General features: G+C 49.6%; 2 protein-coding genes across 3 annotated transcripts in view; both read right to left on the reverse strand.

Moving 5' to 3' along the window:
* Positions 1-7,630: 7,630 nt before the first annotated feature.
* TBR1 (T-box brain transcription factor 1) lies at positions 7,631-15,604 on the reverse strand. Of its 2 annotated transcripts, XM_015869243.3 has the most exons (7): positions 12,451-15,603; positions 11,995-12,149; positions 11,622-11,743; positions 11,245-11,403; positions 10,734-10,795; positions 9,747-9,864; positions 7,631-9,641 (listed from the first exon to the last, which is right to left on the reverse strand). In XM_015869243.3, the coding sequence occupies exons 1-7, from the start codon at positions 13,140-13,142 to the stop codon at positions 9,021-9,023; spliced, it is 1,929 nt and encodes a 642-aa protein (XP_015724729.1). In that variant the 5' UTR covers positions 13,143-15,603; the 3' UTR covers positions 7,631-9,020. The 2 variants fall into 2 exon arrangements, with proteins under 2 accessions (XP_015724729.1, XP_015724728.1); XM_015869242.3 differs by having other exon boundaries at positions 7,631-9,864; positions 12,451-15,604.
* A 1,027-nt stretch (positions 15,605-16,631) lies between these two features.
* Positions 16,632-17,099, reverse strand: part of PSMD14 (proteasome 26S subunit, non-ATPase 14) — a 44,420-nt gene continuing 43,952 nt past the window's right edge. The window contains exon 12 of the mRNA XM_015869143.3: positions 16,632-17,063. Within this exon, the coding sequence (XP_015724629.1) occupies positions 16,965-17,063 (99 nt within the window). The 3' untranslated portion in view covers positions 16,632-16,964. The remainder of the gene's footprint in view (positions 17,064-17,099) is intronic.

Genomic DNA, 17,099 nt, shown 5'->3' on the forward strand with positions numbered 1-17,099 from the left:
GCATGTTAGCACTCCTAAAACATCATTTGCAATTTGCTGCTTTGGCAACCTACTTTTTTGTTCAGATTCTCTAAATGAGCCATTTTGCATGAAGACACAGGAATATTTGATGGCGTTGAAGAGATTACAATTGTAAGGTTTTTACATGGGAATAACTAACAATGCAATTTAATTAGGTACCCAAATCTCACTAAAGGGCTGGGTTTTTTTTCATTAGGAAGAAGCACAAGTTCAAACTTAAAGAAGTAACCTAAACAGAATAGCAGATGTAGATGGGATGTGTCCAATAGCACACCTGCAATTACCCACATACTTCCACACATGAATCAAAACAGATGTTGGGAATCATAAAAGTCTGACTTCCAAAGAGTATTGGCTTTGGTGTATAAACAAGTGCTACAGACAAAACACTGTACCCAAGAGGAAACTGATAGAAAAGGCACTGCCTTCAGAGTCTGTGCCACGAAGCACCAACCACCTCTGCCAGCTAACTTCTAAGCAGAGCCTGAGCCAACACTTCTACAAAGGCAGGGTGAACACTGCAGCATATGTTGCTATTTACATAACTAATTGTAACATGAACAGATGAAAAACAGCCTCTAGCTTCAGCATGTAGGTGCACAATAAGTGATTGTATTATATATCCAAAACTGGAAACTGTCAGAAACAAAGCCTCTAGTAACAGTGGCTGAAAAAGAATCTAGAGATGCATCTCCCAGATTGCAGAGTCTATTCTTCACACAGCTGTGTGCTTTACAGCTAGAATGCAAATCTAGACAGAACTCAATGAGAGCTGATACCTATGCAAGCTTTCATACAAGTGCACCCCACACTCAGATGGTGGAGATGCTCAAGAAAAATTTCCAACCTCTGAGTAGCTGTGGATTGTCACTACAAGCATTGTAATATGACATAAAAATTTGCAAAGGGTACTGTAAGTACAATAACCACTCTGATCTTTCTGCACAGTGCATACACAGCCTTTCACACACACAAAAAAAACCCATCAAAACCAAAAACAAGGAAGAAAAATTCAATGGCTTGGAGTAAAACTCCAACTGACTTGCTCCTAAATAGAAGGATACTCCAATGTGGGAAAATGTGAAATATAAATTAAAGCTGCTTACACAGACTGCTTTTCAGTGAAAAATAGGAAAGAAAAAAAATAGTATAAGATGTATAAAATCCAATATTTCTCAAGCAAAATAGCATGTCTATGTAGCTCTGGGGGGGGAGGGGTTATTATTTGGTTATTATACAAAATAACCAAATTAAAATATATTATTATTAAGGTACCCTCTTAATGACAGTCTTTTAGAAAATGGTGTTAAAAATGCAAAGGTAATAAGTAAGTTCCAAAGAATCAAGCTCAGATCAACTGTGGCCCTATAAATTTTAATGCAACCCCTGTAATACGAAGAGTTAGCCAGTTACTTGCTGCTTAGGAGAAATCTAACAAAGAGACACTCTGTTAACTCAGGTTAAACTCGTATACAGACAGACTCATATAAAAACACACCTTTTATGTAAGTTAAATACTTTACAACCACAAGAAACTTGGTAAATATAAATAAAAGCATTTGGATGCAAAATAAAGCAGCCTTCCACACATCCCTTCCTCTTCACTAATCCTGAGTAAGAAAAGGTCCTTGTTGAAGCATCCCCCACAAAACAAGAGAGCACTCGCCCACATGCTCAAGCTCTGAACAGAACCAGCCATGGAGGAAGCCATCCCCTGTGAGGAAACAGGTGCAGGAGAGCAAGGCAGAGACTGGAGCTCATGGAACCTCTGGAGATCTTCCATGGAAGGAGACCCCAGGCTGCCTGGGAACTACTGGTGTATTTGCATCAGTTCAGGAAGGTCCTATTGCATCAGCCAGGCATTCAACAATGCATGCACTATCCTAAACAACTCTCTGGGGAGAGCTTTACTGCTATGAGTAAACTCATCCGATGCCCACCTGCTTCTGAGGGGGACTGTTGGGTTGCTGCAGCCCTGCGGTCACACTCGCCCACTGGGCTGCCCTTCCCCTGCAGCAGCACCATTCCACACAAGTCATTTCAGAGCACTGAACTGACAGTAAACCCAACGTCAAGGAAAGACTGAGCTACACAGAGCAGATTTAAACTCTCCCGGATCATTATCCAGTGCATCTGTAGGTATCAAAATAATACTGAAACTGAATACACTTGTACCACTTAGCAGGGCACGTATTTAGCACCATCATTGTCCTTGACCATCTATCAGTGGTAAATTTGAACGTGATGATAGAACTGCAGTTTGATTCCTAAGGGGCAAAAATACCCCAGGATCCACAGCAGACAACACTGCCAAAGTAAAACGGACATAGGTGCTCATCCTAAAGACATCTGTGTATGTAACTGCTGAACTTTACACTGTAATAGGACTATCACTTGGGTTGTTGCTCCAGTACAATGTAAAACAAGCTTATTTTCATGCAAAAATGAGCATATGGTGCCAGTGGACCACCGTGGATTTGACCTTTTAAGCTACATCCACCTAACTGGCATATAGTGAAATGAATTCCTGAAGCAATCATACATCCATGTGTCGTTGAGGTAAGTTTTTATTGCTACTGTTACACTTTATGTTACTTTAGCTTATGTCTACTTACAAAAATGAATAATAGAAATGCAATTAAAAATTAAAATATTTCAAATAATATCCATTGATATCAATGATCAGACAAAAATTTTAAGTGAACATTGTAGGGAAATACACTGACCGAAACACTGAAGTGCTTAAAAATACAACACAGAAAGTTAACATCGGGGTTTTTCATCCTATTCAGCACAGAAGAAAAAGAGCTACTCTAAATAAGACTCTAAAATGTGTGAAAAGAAAAATGGACATCGCAAAATTTTTGACGTGTGTAAGAGTGAAAATATCTGATTAATTTCTTCCATTTAACTTCTGAACGTTTCTTTAATACTAAAGGGATCCTGTTGGCCTAAATACTGCCCCTAAAAGGGGGATGAATTCTTGCACAGCATACATCAGCCAGACCGGTTTTGATCTAACTATGAAGACAAATAAAGCATTAAAATCAGCTTTGACAATAAGAATAAATGAAGCTTCAGTTATTCCCATAATCTAATCAGATTATTTAAAAAGTAATATATACCAAACATACCAGTCCTCTATTAGTATCTGAAGTAATTGCTCAATAATATGTCCAAGAAAAAGAGCTGTCGAAAGGATGAGCAGGATTTAGAAGCACTTCAAGTTTCTCAGTGAGATTTTCATCATATCTTAACAGAGGCTGCTAAACAATTCAGAACCTTTTGAACAATGCCCCTACCCCTCACGCAGTGTTTTCAATGCCTTGATGCAGGAGCTGTCAATAGAAAGCAAAACCTTCCACCTTTTATTCAGCACCTTACAGCTCATCCAAGCCCTGTGCTCTCTTTTGCTAACACAACAAGCTCAGGGTGCTTTAGAAGTACAGTGACAAAGCAGTGGCAATACTAGGAGGGGGGAAATTTTATAAAGGTTTGATGACAAAGGACATAGTGCAGCAAGCAGTCATTTCTGTGTGATACCGCACTGCAGATTGAATCTAATAAAATGCAGGCACTAATGCCAGAGCAACAGGCAGAAGGGCAGTGAGGTGGGGCTCCCAGAAGATATGGCCACACATGGGCATGAGCCCCGAGGGTCCCAGGCAGACAGCAAGCACAGCCAGCCCTATACTGTGTCAGCACTTCCAACGAGAGAAGCCCACAGGTGCAGATCCCATGGTTGAGCTGTGGTCTATCCCGGATAAATTATATCTGCCCTTACATTAACATTTCCACAAAGGTAAATCGGCTGTAACAAGGTGTTAAGCCATCACCAAAAGCATTCCTTAATTTACATTTGTCATTTCAGTTTAATACTTGGTGGGTGGGTGTCTCCATCTAAACTAGGACATCTTCCTGCAGTCTGAATTTTTCTCTCAGCTGCAGATATTGGTGCTGTACTCTCCCATTCAGCCCCAGACCAATGTTATCAGCTTTGGGATAAACAAAAATGGTCAGTGCTTAACTGAACACGTATCGAGGAAGAAGCCTGCTTACAGAAATCAGTCCTGAAGCATGTACCATGGAAATTAAGATGTGACTTTTAAGAATAAGTTTAAATTCAGTGTCAGTGCCAGGACTAGAAAGTTAAAATTTGTATATATATATGTATGTATGTATATATGTATATAGACCCAAACAAGCCAGAAAATGTATTGCAGATGATTGAAGTGGGAGCTTGTCTGATGTGCTTGGGTAACTCATCAATGCGGTGTTTCTGCTATACTAAAAAAAAATCAGATTATTAAGTGTATTCTAAATTAGTCAGTCACTTCAAGGTACACGAATATCACAATTATCGAAAAAGGCCTTGATCCTGAAAACATTTATGTCTGTGAATTTTTAGACAGGAGAATAGTCTTTGTAGGACTGACCTCTTACTTTACATTATTCACACATATGAACTTGCATGCACGATCAGAGACTAAGGCAGGAATACACATTTACAAGCTATCAACATTTTACCTAAAATGTCTCTTAAAACAGATTCAAAGTCATAACCAGCTGTTTCTTATTTAAAGCTTAAGAAATAAATGCTTCTTAACACAACCTAATAGTGTAGACACTTTTACCCAGAAGGAATGCACCTGACGTTTTTCATTCATTCTGTCTTAAATTTGGGGAGGGAGGGAAAAAAAAAAAAAAAAAAAAAAAAAAAAAAGAAATTAATTGATCTAAAATAAGTCATATTAAGACCAGGAAGGTCATTCATACTCATATCAGCCCCTTCATGTTAGAAACAGAGCAGCCCTGGGCAACTGCACTGATAGCATGAATAAAACACCACCAATTTTATTGTGAAATATATTTTATCACGCCAAAAGTTGTACCTAATCTGGAGTGGCAGCCTTGGATCTTTGAGAATTAATGGTTATCCTACCTCTATCAGAAGGACAATATTGCCTATGCACGAAACTTCAAGACGTACATATATATACATATATATATGTACACATTTCAAAGATACACATTTCAGATGCACAAATCTGAACAAATGGAAAGATTTCGGGTGATGGTGCTCTGAAACAAGCAGTGCTTTACTTGTGCGTTCTCAAATTAATACACGTTCTGATAAGTGCGCAAAATGTTATCATTGAGCTGAGTGGCTCTCTGGACTTCTACGAACATATTACATCTATCTAACTGAGAAGATGGGGCACTGAACGCAAACACTCTGCTGCCTTCCATCTACTTATCACTCTGCTATCTCCATTTTTTACTTTGACTTTGCCCCCCGCTCCCAGCCAGTCACACCTTCCCCAACGGAGACCACATCCATGACAAGTTTTAATACTTAAAATGAAAACTAGGATGCATCTTGCCCAGAAACAGTACCTGGAAAGCATACTTCCATGCAAAATCCCTTTTTTCCCTGCTTTTCCCAGTACAGAGATGTTCTATTTCTGTCTCTCGGTGAATTTAAAATTCTCCTATGCAATTCAAATACGATTTCCAAAGTCAGTAACCTTTCACAGGGACAAACCAGAGCATTTCCAGTTGACAAAGTGATTTGTGGTGGGCACACAAAGCACCTGAAAGCACAGACAGCAAGAAAAACTATCGCAACAGAACTCACTGCATAACATTACAAGGAAAATTTTGCAATTAGGACTCTTATCAGTCTTATAAAAATCCAGATTTATGCCAGCTGGGGGGAAAAAAAATCATTGTTCACCACAGTTCCCTCAAGCACTACCTAGGGGAGGGAAGTGATGACCAGACAGCGAAAATTAAGAAGAACGTGTCCCACCTTACGCCTATTCTGCCAATCTGTCGCGGTTGTTCTTCTAGCTCCATAGGTTTACATGACTTCTTTTTTTTTTTTTTTTTTTTACTTTTTTTTTTTTTTCTTTTTGCTGACAAGTAATACAAGACAGATTCTTGCCTTCTTAGGATCTTGCAATCTAGTTTAGACATAGCACGTCAAGTGGTGATGAAAGAAGGTTAGGGTGGGTTTGAAAAGATGAGGATTCCAACAGTAAACGATGCGGAGACATCAGTTTAGTAATGTACACATGTTTTGCATGATTCATTGGACCAAAATGGCCAAAGGAACTTAAAAAGCTGTCAAAGGCATCTTTACCTCTGACCTACCTAGTCATCCATCTGCTTCCTCATGCTGTCAATCAAAGCCCTCCCATCCTTATCACTATTCTATTACACACATTTTCCACAACCATTTCTCCTCCAGCTCTTAAAAAATATCTTAGCAAACATTTCAATCAGTCATTAAAAACCTTGTTAAAATATGCAATGTGTCATCAAATATGCATAGCGTACTCGTGCAAAATCTGCAGAGCATACATCGCTGTATTGCATTCCATACAGCATTAATGTGAAGCATCGCAGAAAAGTATTAGCAGCAGAACTTCGGATTACTTTCTGTGGATCACCTTGTTTGGAGCTCGACTCGTGTTATTTTCGGATAGCAAAAGAGGGGCATCTGACCAGATTATTTTCCAGAATAATTAATTTCAAAGTCGGCTCGGTGCGGACAGGGTAATATTATACTTCACACGTAATACACGCAATTAGCTGCTGCTCCGACAAATCAGACTCAGGGTTTGCTTCAGCTGCACGGAGCACACCGGGTCAGAGCCGCAGACACCTTCACGTGTCAGCAAACACGGGCGTGGCAGATACACACCCGCACTTACAAAGCTAATAATAATCGATTGTAATAATAGCAAGTTGACCTACCGACAGGAAATAGCCCTTCCGCAGCCTTTCTCTCTTCCAGCCTCTCTCAGGGATAGTTACGGGTTTCCAACCTCCTGTCGGAATAGTTACGGAACACCGTTAAGCACGGAAGCTCGGGGGGGGAATTTGGCTCAGATCTATCGCACCCCGAGCGCCCATCCCGGACCCAGCAGGCAGAGCCGCTGCCCGATCCCACCGCCCGTCCTGACGGCGCTGGGGCCGCTTCCCCACAGCGACTCCCGCACTCGACGGCCTCGGGCTCACCTCAGAGGGGCCGCGCGTGGAAGCACCGCGCGTGGCAGGGCCGGGCCTTCGCCCTTTGCGGGGTGGGAGACAGAGCGGGCTGCCGGCATCGGTAACGTCGCGGAGTCCGCCTGCGGGCCGGTGCGGACGGGGGGCAAGGCGAGGAGTGGACTCGGTTCGTGGCGGTACCGCCTCACGGCCCCCACGGGCCTCCGAGCGTCCCCGCGGGCGGTGCCCCACGGCCCCCACGGGGCACGAGCCGCCCTCGCTCGACCTCTCCGGCAGCGCGAGGTTCGGAGCGAGCCCCGAGTGGAGCCGCACGGGCGCGAGGGGCAGCGCCACGAGACGGGGATCCGCGCGGCCGCTCCGCGCTTCCTGGAGAACCCTCGGTCCTCCGGCCGGGCGTCCGCGAGTGGGTCGGCAGCGCGCACGGACCGACGGGCGGCACGGCAACGCCGCGCAACAAAACGTCGTCGGGGTTTTCACGGGATGCCCTTCCGCCCCACGACCCGACGGCGCTCCTCCCGCCCGCTCTCGTTCCCGGCCGGCCCCGGGAGCTCCCGCCGGCCGCTGTCACGGACGGCGCAACGCTGCCCCATAGACGTGAGCGTTTTGCCAGGTTTATTTTACTTGTCATACACAGACGATACAAACGGGCAAAAACCGAAACGTTTCTCAATGGAGCATGTACTGGTATAAAGTATTCAGTTCCACGGACGTAACAGAACGAATATAAAAATCACAACATTCGATTTACAGAAGAGTCAAAAATATACACACGTTTATGACCCTGAATTTCTATTAGGAAACTTCCCCGCCGAGCGTAACCTAGACCGAATACTTAGCCCGATGCATATTTCGGTTTGTAATTGTTTTTTCTCGTATAAAAACGCGTTAATTGCGTGGATTTGCTACTCGAAATCCGAAGGCTTCGCTGCTCTGCTTCGCCGGGAGGAGCCGCGGGTCGGCCCCGCTCCGCCGTGGCAACAGCCCGAGGTGAACGGCGGAGCAGGCAGAGCTCGGTCAGCTACTGGATGGAAAAGTCAATTCCGAAACTAAATGCAGTAAAATATACAAGTCACAATTCATCTCCACTGGACTACACTACGGTTACCAACAAGTCAGTCGTCTATAGCTTTTTTTTTTTTTTTTTTTTTTTTTTTTCTCAAGATCATTCATTACAAAGATTTACAGCGATATAAAGAATGAGGGGAAAACTGCAAAGAAATTTGAGAAGAGTTTGTCAGCGTAGTTGGCACCTGCAGGGACCGGTAATGGATTTGGCACTCGGGGGCAAAGGGAGGAGGAATATCACGAAAATAATGATATTGCTGCCGTCGAGCTATTCCTTTTAAAGAAAGATACAGAGGCGGTGAATTTCGCTTTGGGAAGGCGTCATGCTACTTTAATCGACTTTCCTACGAGACGTATTTCTGTTCTGCCGGAGGGAAGCTCGCTTGTGCCCAGCCGTGTCGGCCCGGGGCGGGGCGGGATTCGTTCATGCGAGGAGCTGCGGATAAAGGCGGACAGAGCTTCGCTCGCGGTCACCTGGGGGCGGGCAGGGGAAGGGTGAGGGGGCAGAAGGGGGAAGATTGAAACAGGATCTAAGTGTTACGACTTAACAGTAAGAAACGAAAGAAAAACTCCAACGAATAGGAAACGAAACTAAAGAAAAGTAATAAATTAAGTACTATGTACAGGCATTTCACAGGCTCTTTTTCCCCCACTAGCACTATCGTCCCCTGGTATCCATCCGTGGTGAGAGGAAGGAAGCGCTGGACGGTTGGAGTCTGAGCATCCTACTGACAGTGGGGTGCGGCGGGACCGGCCGGGGCCTCGCGGGGGCGGGCGGGGAGGGGGGGGGCGGCGGCTGCTCTGCCTCCCTCCCTGCCGGGCCGGGCCGGGGCGGCTGGGGCGGCTGGGGGCGGGGGTCAGTTCGCTAACCGCGGAGAGGTTCTTGTGCAAAACGGCGGCGGGGCCGGGCCGGGCCGAGCCTAGCTGTGCGAATAGAAGCCGTAGTAGCCGATGTCCTTGGCGCAGGTCTTATCGCAGTCCCGCTGGGTGAGAACCTCGCTCTTGAGGGGCGAGGAGCTCTCGGACACCGGGGTGTCCGAGGGGGAGATCCGCCTCCTTTTAGCCTGCTCGTAAATCCCAGAATCGGTGGAATCGATGGACTTTATGGACGACGGCGTCTCGATCCAGCTAGAGTCGGACAAATCTTTGGGCTTGGAGTCCTCGGCGCCCGGCAGAGGGGAGCGCTCGGGAGCCAGGCTCTCCGCCTCTTCCCCCAGGTAGGGGTTGCCGGCCGCCATACGAGCCGCCGCCGCGCTGTTGGGCCAGCAGGAGAGCACGGAGCCCGACTTGCTGCAGTACTGCGGGGGGCTGCGGGCCCCCCAGCCCGACGGGTCGGCGTAGTAGCCCAGCGGCCGCCCCGCGCAGCCGGCCGCCTGCAGAGGCAGCGCCTTGACGCCGGCCGCCGCGTAGGAGAGCAGCGTGGCCGCGTTGCCGGCGAAGTCGGTGGCCGTGTCGTAAGCGGAGGCGGCGAAGTCGAGGCGGTTGTTGGCGGGGGCGACGAACCAGCGTTGCGGCGAGGGGGCCCCCGGGTCCTCGGCTTGCTGTGGGGAGAGCAGCCCGTTGGTGTGGGGCACGCTGCGGTCGGCGCCGGGTCCCGGGCCGGCTCCTGCCCCGGGGTGGAAGCGGGACTTGGCGTAGTTACTCACGAACTGGTCCTGAAGGAAGGAGCCGGCCATGGCGTAGCGGGCCCCGGGAACGATCTGCGAGCGGGGCGAGTCGTTGGGGGAAGGCGTCAACCGGTCCATGTCGCAGCCCGTGTAGATCCTGCGGGAGCGAAGGGGACAGAGCTGGGTGCCCGCCGCCCCGGCCCGGGCACGGACGGCCGCCTCGAGTCCCCACACCCTCAGTCCCGCTTTGAGCTGGGATTCCCGAACTCTGGGCTCTGCCTCCCAGCCCCGAGAGCCGCTGAGCCGCACAAACGCCGCTCCCGTCGCGAACCCAGCAGGCGGCCCGGCCCGGCCACTGCGGCGAGCAGCCTAAGGGATTGTGGCAGCTGCTTAACACTTATTATTGAGAGTCACAGACGAACTATCAACATTTTACGGAGTTTAAATTAAGCTAATCTTTAAACACCTACTGTAGGAAACGAGGAACCAGACGCATCCCTGCGTGGCCTATATATAATTCTCCCATGCTGGGCTGCAATTTGCGATTATAAAAACTTTAATGGATGAATAACTACTATCTGTATTTAATTCAGGCTAAAACTGTGCTTTAATTAACCCTCCACGCCTCCTGGAATTTCTTATCCAAAATAAAACTTGGCCCTTAAACAAATCCAACGTGCGAGACAACATCGAGCTTCCCCCTCCCCCCGGCTCCTTTGCAGCGACGCCCCGTCAAGTTTTTCCCTACAAAAAAGGGGAAGGCCCTCCCGGTCGAAGGCCACCGGGCCTCTCGGAAGGCCCCGCACGGTGGTCCCGGGGCATCGAGGGGAGAGTGGACTGACAGCGGGGACGGCGAAGCCCCACGAGTGTCGAACCGGGAGGACGCTCCTGGCTCTCAGCAACACGAGGAGAACGCGGCCGCCACAACCGCGCCCTCCCCGCTGCGCGCACCGGGAGCCGCGGGCCGCCCCCTCGCCCCCGCCCGCTGCCCCCGAGGCCGCTCAGAGGCGCGGCGCGGCCACTTACGTGTCGTAGTTATCCCGGAAGCCTTTGGCGAAGGGGTTGTGGTCGATTTTCAGCTGCGTGATCTGGGGAAGGGGGAGAAAAGCGAGGGGTGAGAGCGGGAAGGTCCGCCGGATCGCCGCTAGGGCGTGGAGATAACGCGGCGGAGTGGCGTGCCCGCAGACATGGCAAAGGGAACGCTGAGATTTACTTGATTCTAAAAATCACGCTCGATATCCCACTTAACACCGTATTGTCAGAAATATCGTTACTCGATCTGCGTCCCATCATACAACCGGGTGCGGGCAGAGCCGCGAGCTCCAGCCGCGTTGAGCGCACGGAGCCCGGGGCCGAGCGGTCAGGGCAGGGAGCGGGGGGCACCGAGACCGGGGACGGCGCCTCAAAGCGCTCATCGCGGCCGCGCTAAAGGAGCCCCTCGGGGCACCGGGAAACGCCGCTCTCGGCCCCGGGAGAAGGCAAAGCGGAGGGCGAGGAGAGGGGGAGAAGCTGCCGCGCCCTGCGGGGAGCGCCTTACATCGGTGTTCTGGTAGGCGGTGACCGCGATGAACTGCGTCTCGGGGAAGGTGAAGGTCTGCACCCTGCCCGGCTGGTTGGTGTCCTCCGTGCCGTCCTCGTTCACCTCCACCACGTGCAGGCGGGGCTGGTACTTGTGCAGGGACTGCAGGACCACCATCTGTCGGGCACAGGGACGGGAGCGGGGAGAAGCGGGGATCAGAACGGGGAGGACGGGGCCGGGAAGGACCCACCGCCGCCCGCCCGGAGCGCCTCTGCCCCGGCAGCCGGCCACGGTAGCGTAAAATCACGACTAAAACACGTCTATACTCGTCCGATCAGGGAGTGCGGGGTTCCGCCCAATACAACAAAAATAAGCGGAGCCGTTCCCCCACTGACCTGCCCGTTGTTGTTCGATGCTCCTTTATTGTTGGTAAGTTTGAGCTTCCCGAAGGAGATCTCCTGGCGCATCCAGTGCGCTCCCGTGTTGGGGGAGTCGGGGTGCATGTACACGCGGTTCCCTGGGCAGAACGACAGAGCGGCATCGCGGCTCGTACCGGGCCCGCACAGCGCGGAGCCCCCGCGAGGGCAGCGCCGATTCCCCCTTTCACCGCTCGCACCGCGTTCCCCCATCGCCCTCCGCTTTCTCCTCCACCCTCTCTTTTCTCAAAGCGCCGCCGACCCTTCCACGCGCGAGTCGGCACACAAAGGCTTTAATTAATCGTTCTCACCTACATATGTGTCGAGAAAAGTGTTAATTGGAGAAACTTGCCTTGTACATTGGTGTCCGCCTTGCCGCAAGGAACCCATTTGCCTCCCTGAAACCTCCAGTGGTTGGGATCCGCCAAAATTACATCCACAAAAATATTGTAGTGAGCCGTGGGGTCGAGACCAGAAATATTAAAACTTAGGAAAGGGAACATGCGCCTATAAAAAAAAAAATAATAAAAAAAAATGAAAAAAAAAGGCAAAAATAAAAATTTAAAAAAAAAAAAAGGCAAAAAGAAAGCAAGCGGCGACTCGCGCCCGCGGAGGAGCCGTCCCGCTGTGCCATCCTCGCAGCTCCCGGCGGCGAGAGGGGAATAAAATCCCGGCTCGGGTCCGTGCCCGGGGCGCAGCGCTGCGCGTAGGGACGGGCGCGGGGCTGCCCGGGTCCCGGTGGCTCCCCCGGGGTGGTGGCGGCGGGCGGCTCCCGCGGCGGCTCCGCGCGGCGGCTGCGGCGGCTTACCTGCCCTGCTTGGTGATGATCATCTCCGTCTGGTGCCGGTGGAATTTCAGCCAGAGCGGCCTGTTGCACAGGTAGACCTGAGCCTTGCCCGGCACCAGCCCCGGTTGGGCGGAGGAGAATTGGTAGAACGGGGCGCCCTGGTAGGAATGGCCGTACTGCTGGGGGTAGGGGTAGCCCGGCGCCGGGTAGCCCTGCGGCGAGGAGTTGGACAGGAGGCTGTTATAGGCGCCGTTGGTGATGACGGGGTGGTGAGCCATGTAGCGGCTGGGGCTGGCGATGGAGAAGGCCGGGTGAGCGGGTCCGTGCTGGCCGGGGTAAGGGAACATGGCACTGGGCGCGGAGGCAGCAGACTGGGGCTGGCTGGACTGAGAGAGCAGATAGCGATCTGCGGCAGATCCATCGAAACTGTGACGAAGCTCGGAGACCCCGTCCAAGACGGGAGAGAGTTTATTTCTCTGGACGTCCCCTGGTGTGTCCTTGGAGTCGGGAAAATTGTCTGTATCTGACTGATTCGTCATCCCCCTGGTAATTTTTTTCAAAGGTGAACTTCTCTCCAGGTTGTCAGTGGTCGAGATAATGGGATGATCATGCAAGGCAAGCTCGGATCCGCCTGCGTGTGGGTAACTGCTGCTCACATTGAGAAATTTCTTGGAGAGCATGATAGAGGGAGAAAGACAATGCTCCAGCTGCATCGCTCTGCACCGCAGCAATAACCCTTCCGTCCCTGGAGCTGAGGGCTGCTCGCTACCAGAAGCGAGACATCCTGGGACCCTCGGTAGGCAGAAAGCACTTCATCCACCAAATGCTTCCCAAACGTTTGATTTACTTTTTTTTTTTTTTTTTTTTTTTTTTTTTTTTTCCTTCCTTCCCTGGGAGAAGAGATTGGCCAATTGACACTATGCAGCAATCAGGAAAGACTCACTTTTGATCTCGCTGCTTGTGGAGAGGATGAAACGGCTCCTGCCATTGGTTAACCGCTGTCAGTAATTTAATTAGATAGACATTAATTAGGATAATCACCTGGCTCCCGGTCGCGACGATCATGGCAAATTGAAGGAGATGATTTTATTGTGAGATAGAAGGAAGGCGAAGGGGGGAAGGGAAGAGCGTGTTTGCTGCTAGAGCTCGTTATTCTGTGACCTTTCCCGCATTTATGTTCTTTTTTTCGACCGCGGCTGGAACGCTGCCCCGCGCTGCCCCAACGCCGCGTGCCCCCGCCCCGCCTGCGGGGACGGCCGCCGGGCCCCGGGGCTCGGCCCCAAGTTGAGGAATAGCGAGAACCGTGCAGCCCGTCCGCCCCGAGGCGCCCGCCGCGCGTTCCCGGGTTCCGTAGGAAATAAATATCGGGGCGCTGTAACGCCGCGGATTATCAGCCAAACGACGCGGCCATCCGCTCTTGTTCCGGGGCTCGCGCCTCTCGCTGCTGTTTTCCCCCCACCCCCCGGTGTGACTCGGTCCCGCACACGGCTCTGAGATGGGATGGAGAGCTTCGGTAGCGCGTTGCCGGCGCGGTTCGGCACCTCGCGGAGCGCACAGCTTCCTCCCGACGGGCCGCGGCCGCAGCGCGGAGCCGCCTGGGCCCCCGGGGCGGAGAGGCGGGGGAACCTGCGGAAGGCCGCGGTGCTCCCGCTGCCCTCCCTGGGCGAACTGAAAAGCTGTTAAAAGCCCCACTTGCGTCCGTGTGACTATTATTTTTGCTCCGGAGGGGAACACACTTGGTTAATTTTTTTTACTATTTTCCCCTTAGCGCTTGGACCCCAGGGATGCTCCCCACCACTTCACTTCCCTGCTGACACCAGCTTCCAATTTCACTCCCGGATAAAGCAACCAGGGCCGCCCCACTGTCGGATGCACAACGGCTGCAACTTCGTGCACTCAGCCCAGGGTGTGCCGGCAGCACTGCGACCCATTACAGGGCAGGTTCAGACTCCCACCTCTTGCAGGCATTTGGGAGTCGCTCAGCAGCTCATCCCAGTGGCTGGTGTGCAAGAGAAGCTATTTTGCACACGCTGAGTGGAAATTGTTGTAAGAAAATCATGCATGAAGCAAAAAGCAGGTGTTTGCTCACAGTCTGGTGGTATGGCATAGGCAACTTTCTGCACTGTGCCTTCCCCAGTTGGTGCTTTATCGCTCTCAGCCTTAATTCTGCTCCTGACCCATCTCACCCATGTGCCTGCCTCTGCATTTCTCTGCTCAACCCCAGTGCAAAGGGAATGGGGTTGGATACACATGCAGGAGCTATGTCGAAACACATCTCGACCCCAGGAAATGCGGCCTCGAATTGTGTCGCTACCCCCATACGCATGCAGAGCTGCAATGAATTCAGTGGTGTACTGCCAATCACATGGAAGTGCTAATGTATGCCAAAAATCCTCAGTGCACAACTCCTAAACTGGTATAATGGGGAGAGATGCAATGGCAGGTGGTGCTCCAGAACCGTCACAGACAGGAGGAGAGGTTCACTGATACAGGTGACGAGGGGTCAGGCTGCTAATGAAGGGCTGTGGCTGCAGGCTCTGAAGGCAGCTGCTCGTAGACCTCTTCCTCTGGGCTGGGGACAGGCAGCTGCCTTTCAGGTTACTGCACGCACACATGCACTCTTCCAAATCCTCTGTGTAGCTTCTAAAGCACTGGACAAAAATGAGGAGAGATGCCCCGAAAAACAGCTTTTTGATTATTCATGAAATATCTCAGTAAATGGAAAATTGTGCCTCTGCAAGCGAAACCGGGGACTGGATGGAAAGAAGGGTATTGCAGCACAGGCTCATGCTACAGGGGATCTGCATCTCCAAGACTCTCTTCAGCCACCCTCTATAAGATGTACATTTGTCAAAATAAATTTAGAATGTGCAAAAATTACAACTTTAGATGCCTGCATGCCCTGGCCTTGCATGCATGTTACATGGAGCACTGCAGGAGCTCTCCTTGTTCTGCAGCACCACATTACTCCAAACCCCCAGTAGCCACAGCCCTCCGAGTGCAGCAGGGGGCACACATGGGACAAGGGCACGGTCCATATAAGCCTTCCCCAAGGGATGGCCAGAAAGCACTTCCACTGATCTTAACCACAGGCAAATGTGGTTTGCTGTCTCCATTTTCTGCTGCCTACTGTGGGGGCAGAGTGAAGGCCATAAGGAGGGCAGCTGCAAAAATCTACATGTTTCCCTCTGAAGTCAACGCATGCTAAATATACTTTGAGAGGGAGCTACTTGAAAATAGTTAAAGGCCTAAATAAGAAAACAGAAGAATGTTTGAACGGTCATGAACAGATAAATAGAAAATTCTTTGTCACCGTGTGGGAAATAAAACATAATTTTAGGGTCCATTTGTTTACCATGCAAACAGTCATATCACTTGAAAATCCTTAAAAACAAAATCGAAAGTTGTATCGAGGAGTTTTAAAAACACTCATCTGCTGTAGTTTAAAAAAAATTCCAGCAGTTGAAACACTGTGAATGAGTGACAGAAAAAGAACAAACACTTCCACCAGACAAAAAGGGCTCAAAGCAGCCTAATTACCTCCAACACCTAAAATCCAACCAAACCACCCCTGAGCTCCTACCCAAACTCAAAAGCACCCCCCTAAGCCGGTACTTGGCTTTGTCTGCCTTCAGCCAAGCAACCAAACCCACCCACCCCACGGGAAGCGTTTCCCTCTCCAGTCTGTGGAAAGGGTTTCAAATGTCGTATTCCAGCTGGGACTCTTTCCTTATATTTATACATACGGGCACCTCATGTACCTCCTCTTTCACAGGAGGAAAGGTTCCTATAACCTTAGAGCAGCCTCTGCCACTTCAGCGTTTATTCTCAGAATACTGCTATTTATGACACCACTGGTGAGCGTTGTGTGAATCAGTTATCAGCAGAACTGAATGCATTTTCTTAAGGTCAGTTGTCTTCTGTGGATATTACAGTTTGAATACTACTGAAAGGCAGTGCTTAGCATAATTTTCAGCATTTTGGTTTTTGTAAAGCCTTGGAATTCAGTGCTAATACCTTTTTTTTTCTATCTCAAAAAGAATATTTGGCAATCAATGGGAGCCAAGTTTCATTGGAGAATCTTCTGCCGTCCTAGCAACTACTATCTCAGTAGTGTGACAGTGGGCAGAAATGTGTTTCACCAGCATGTTTCATACATCATTAATTCCCCTCACTCTTTCACAAAGAAGATCTTCCAGAACTTAAGACAGGCTTGTAAATGTATTTTTATTATGTTGCAACAATCAAAATATATATGTACTACTGATTTTTTCCCCCAAATATTAAATGAAAATTTAATACATTTTTTGCCCACGTTGTGTTCTTAAAATGCTTTGGAATCTGTAAAGACCCTGATGTAAGGAAACCGAAGCAACTGCACAATTAGAGACTGGAGGGTGTTAGAGAACTGCACTTAAACTGCAAATGAAGTCAGATGTCTCTGTTTAACCAAATATAGCCTCAACAGTCTCTCTTTGTGAGTATTAGAAACAATAAACAAATATACACAGAAAGCATCACAAAAAGAAAATGGGTTATTTAAATACAACTGTATCCAACATAGCAGCTAAACATTGGACAATGTTTGAAGTCATCAGCACATCCACATGCTCTTCTAAATGACGTTTTGGGTCCTGAAACACAAAGGATGCAGTAAGAGAAATGAGTAA

The sequence above is a fragment of the Coturnix japonica genome, chromosome 7, assembly GCF_054131305.1.
Source record: "Coturnix japonica strain WE chromosome 7, WE-NBRP24, whole genome shotgun sequence".
NCBI lineage: Eukaryota > Metazoa > Chordata > Aves > Galliformes > Phasianidae > Coturnix > Coturnix japonica.